Source organism: Hippopotamus amphibius, chromosome X (assembly GCF_030028045.1).
Source record: "Hippopotamus amphibius kiboko isolate mHipAmp2 chromosome X, mHipAmp2.hap2, whole genome shotgun sequence".
NCBI classification, from domain to species: domain Eukaryota; kingdom Metazoa; phylum Chordata; class Mammalia; order Artiodactyla; family Hippopotamidae; genus Hippopotamus; species Hippopotamus amphibius.
Genome location: NC_080203.1, coordinates 71,106,267 through 71,110,402, shown reverse-complemented (window position 1 = coordinate 71,110,402; position 4,136 = coordinate 71,106,267). Strand labels below are relative to the sequence as shown.

At 40.1% G+C, this 4,136-nt stretch overlaps 1 protein-coding gene across 1 annotated transcript; it reads left to right on the top strand.

Moving 5' to 3' along the window:
* The first annotated feature begins 3,034 nt into the window (after positions 1-3,034).
* On the top strand, positions 3,035-3,809 carry LOC130842471 (leukocyte receptor cluster member 1 homolog). The gene has a single exon (XM_057719128.1). The coding sequence runs from the start codon at positions 3,035-3,037 to the stop codon at positions 3,779-3,781; it is 747 nt and encodes a 248-aa protein (XP_057575111.1). The 3' UTR covers positions 3,782-3,809.
* The last annotated feature ends 327 nt before the right edge of the window (positions 3,810-4,136 follow it).

Genomic DNA, 4,136 nt, shown 5'->3' with positions numbered 1-4,136 from the left:
AATCACTGCGTCATCTAATCCTCAACATTTCCCCACCTCTGAACTTCTTGTCATGTAAGTAAGTTTCCTTATTATTTAAGCCAATTTTAGTCATGGTTTCCATTACTTGAAGCTGAGAACAATCTAACTGATGCAATTTCCTTACTTGTAGGAGGAAATCAGATGTTTTAATTGAGTTCAAAATTTATTCTTTGTGAGCTTATCTACAAAAATCTTCATCAGGCTCCTAAAAGTTAAAAAATATATTATTAGCTAGAGTTGGGTTACCAGTTTCTAAAGAACATTGACTTTTGTCTGATGTTAGAGTCATCTACTTTGAAATGACAACAGAGTACAAATAAATAATGAGCAAATTTAATTATGCACTAGAGAGCAAAATCAGGGGAATTCTGAGTAAAAGAACATGATTCTAAAAGATGAGTGATGAACTGAAAACATTAGGAAAAGTAAAAGGAAGTTTGCCTAATCTCTTTGGAAGTTTCCTTTGTTAGTAGAATTCTCCAATGACTGTACCTAACCTAAAGACTGAATAATCACATATGGTATTACATTGGTTTCGGGAAGTACCATTTTTCTAATGGATTTACAATTTCTTCCAGGGATTATTAGATGCTATCTCTGTCATCTTTATTTTCATGATTATTCTTATTGCACAGATTGGCAAATTAAGCTTTGTGTGGTCAATAGTAGTACATGGTCTAAAACTACCCTTTGGTAATGAAGAAAAATGAGCAAGCAAGATCGGTTCCATTGCAGAATAAAAGCAATTATCCTGGCTGCCTGGAGTGAAACTAGAACCGACAGGGTGGAACTAACAGAAGGCAGTTTCAATTTGCAATAGAAAAAGTTTTCCTAAAAAGTAAATATCCAACAATGGAGTTGGCTGCCCTAAGATTACTGAATTGAATTTATCTTCATTACAGGTTCGAGAGCCATATCTGTCAGGAATGCAATAAAAAGGATTATTTCACTGTTGGAATATCTAAAATTCTATTGATGTTAATACTATAGAATCTTATTGTTAAATATTCTGAGAGAAGCCACAATCTGGTGCATACTAGGTGTACAATAAGAAGGATAACATTATTAGATAAGCTAGAAATTCAAGAAAATAAACCCTTATTTCTTTAATAATCATGACTGTAGGCTGAAGTGGGTGATTTGGGCACCAGTGTTTCCACATATTACTTAGCTACTGAGCTAGCAGTCCCATGAAAGGGCTAGAGACAACCCTGCTACTTTCCTGAAAAACAAGGAAAGAGAAAGTTTTAGCACACCGCTTATATGTGTTGCTGACTGATGAAACAAGTGTAGAGAAACTTACTTAATTTTGAGAGTCTGAAATCACTTTTAGTTTGTTATACCAATGGAGCCCAATTACACTCTTCTGTCTGGGCTGCGTGCTCTCGCTCTCTCTCTCACTTCTCTGCCGATCTTTTCAATCTTTAGTGTCTACCCATTTATGGTTTTTGATGAGTGCTTCAATATTTGGCTTGACAACAGCTGATTTTAACCCTGGGTGACTTGACTTCTAAGATAGTATCTTCTTCTTATTAGGCCAGTGGTTCATTGCCTATTTCAGCCTGTGGACTTGTTCTGGTGGGGGAGGTTTTTGTCCCTGGCTCATATTCAATAATTCACTACTCTGGGAAGAACTCCTCTCCTTAATGATCCTCAATCCCTCCTTTCCCATCTTGGTTGCTATTTCAGTGTTCATCTACATTTTATATCCACATATCTACCTTTTTAACCAAAAATTTTTTAAAGGGTTTGGGGAAAATCTCATGACATGCCAAAGAAGTCTTTGCATTATTCATTATAACATTTATCACATTGTGTTTTAATTGCTAATATTTTTGTCTTTCTTCCCCAGTAGACTGTGAATTTCAGGGCAAGAACTGTGGATTCATTTTTGTATCCTCACTGCCTCATTCAGTGTTTGGCACAGAGTGGGTTCTCAATGTGTAACTTAAATGAACAAAGCTACCAAAATGTTCAATATATAGTGAGTATACAATACTCTAGATAGTATAGTTGTATACTTAATCAAAGGTCACTTGCCCAGCATAATATGCCTAAAGAAGTCTTTTATAAGAAGGATAAAGCATGGCTCAGTTCCGTTTTATAAACTAGCTTAGGTGCAGAAGAAAGTTTCTTTTGGTAATATCATGAGTGAATTTGCCCCAAATTTTATGTCACTAGGAGTTGTTTTCCTGAAACATTCACAAAGGTTAATAATTTCATAACTATTTGTGATATAAAATACATGTACTTAGGTAAGTGTGTAAAATTTAAACTTCTAAATAACTTTTTAAATAAATTTATTTATTGATTGATTGATTTTATTTATTGGCTGTGTTGGGTCTTCGTTGCTGCACATGGGCTTTCTCTAGTTGCTGTTAGCGGGGGCAACTCTTCATTGTGGTGCACAGGCTCCTCATTGTAGTGGCTTCTCTTGTTGTGGAGCACGGGCCCTAGGTGCATGGCCTTCAATAGTTGTGGCACATGGACTCAGTAGTTGTGGTTCACAGGCTCTAGAGCACAGGCTCAGTAGTTGTGGCGCATGGGCTTAGTTGCTCCGTGGCATGTGGAATCTTCCCAGAGCAGCACTCAAACCTGTGCCCCTTGCATTGGCAGGAGGATTCTTTACCACTGAGCTGGAAGTCCCCTAAATAACTTTTAGATCTTTGAAAACAAAAGTGTTTATGTGCACAGTCTGGAGATAAATTAGGTGTCTGAGCAGACTTAAATGAAGGTTGAAGACAAAAAGGGCACCAAAGAATAAAATAGATACAACAAGGCATGTAAGGTTATTCTATACCATTTTTAATGAATTTAAAAATAATAGCATTGTGTTTTCTGTTATATAAGAAATACATGTTCATATAGATAAATTTAAATGTACCACTGAGTAAAAAGAAGAACATAAAAATCACTTGCAGAACTATCACACAAAAATAATTGTGATGAACAATTTGGTATATAGCTTTCCAGTCTTCTTTCACTAAATAATAAAAATAATTATCACGGTGCCATGAATATCTTACCCAAGAAGGACTGGCACGTCCGGAACAAGGACAATGTCGCCCGCGTGCGGCGAGACGAGGCCCAAGCCCGGGAGGAGGAGAAAGAGCGGGAGCGGAGGGCACTGCTCGCTCAGCAAGAAGCCAGCACAGAATTCCTGCGGAAGAAAGCCAGGTATCAGAACTCACTACCTGCTCTCAAAGCAGCAGAGGCAGCAGCCCCAAGCAGCTCTGGCCCTGTGGATCTATTTTGGGAGCTGCTGGAAGAAGGGAAGGGGGTGACCAGAGGCAATAAAGAGTACGAGGAAGAGAAGGGACAAGAGAAAGAGAGACAAGAGAAAGCTCTGGGCATCCTGACGTACCTGGGCCAGAGTGCAGCGGAAGCCCAGACTCAGCCCCCTTGGTACCAGCTTCCCCCAAGGCGGGGCAGCCCCCCTTCTGGTCCAGGACCAGATGAGAAGATCAAGAACCGTCTGGACCCTCTGCGGGAGATGCAGAAGCATTTGGGGAAGAGAAAGCATAGTGGTGATGACGGAAGTCACAGCAGAAAGGAAAAGAAGGAGGGGTTTGAGAAACAACGACCCAAAGAAGCCCCATCCCTGGAGCAGCTTCGAGCTGAACGTCACCGGCGGGAAGCAGCCGAGAGGGCTCGGGCAGAGGCCCTGCTGGCCCGGGTCGGAGGCACAGCAGCCCAGGAGGACCAGCCAGAAGAGACGGATGACTGGCGGAGGTGGTACAACTCCCAGTTCAACCCCTAGCTGGCCCGGCGTCCCCACCGGCAGGAGACCCCCCGGCTCACTGACTCTGAGGGGGTACAGGAGAGGCCGCTGCTGCCAGCCGTCATATAAAACTATTTATTCATAAATATTTTCCAAAATGAAAAAAAAAATTATGGTATAACCAATTTAATTAAACAGCTGCATTAATTATGGTAGAAGGAGAAAACATTTTTATTCTTTCTCACTGTTCATTAAACTCTCTTTGTGGAATAGTTTTGCTCCTAGATGAAACCTCAGATGGATACGATGTACTCTCCCATCATTATTAGATGTTCAATTTAGTCTAATAATCACTCAACTCTAAACTCTCATAAAATTTAAAGCTTCTCTCTTT

Coding starts and splice junctions, on each gene's coding strand:
- LOC130842471 (XM_057719128.1), top strand. CDS start 3,035: ATGAATATCTTACCCAAGAAGGACTGGCACGTCCGGAACAAGGACAAT.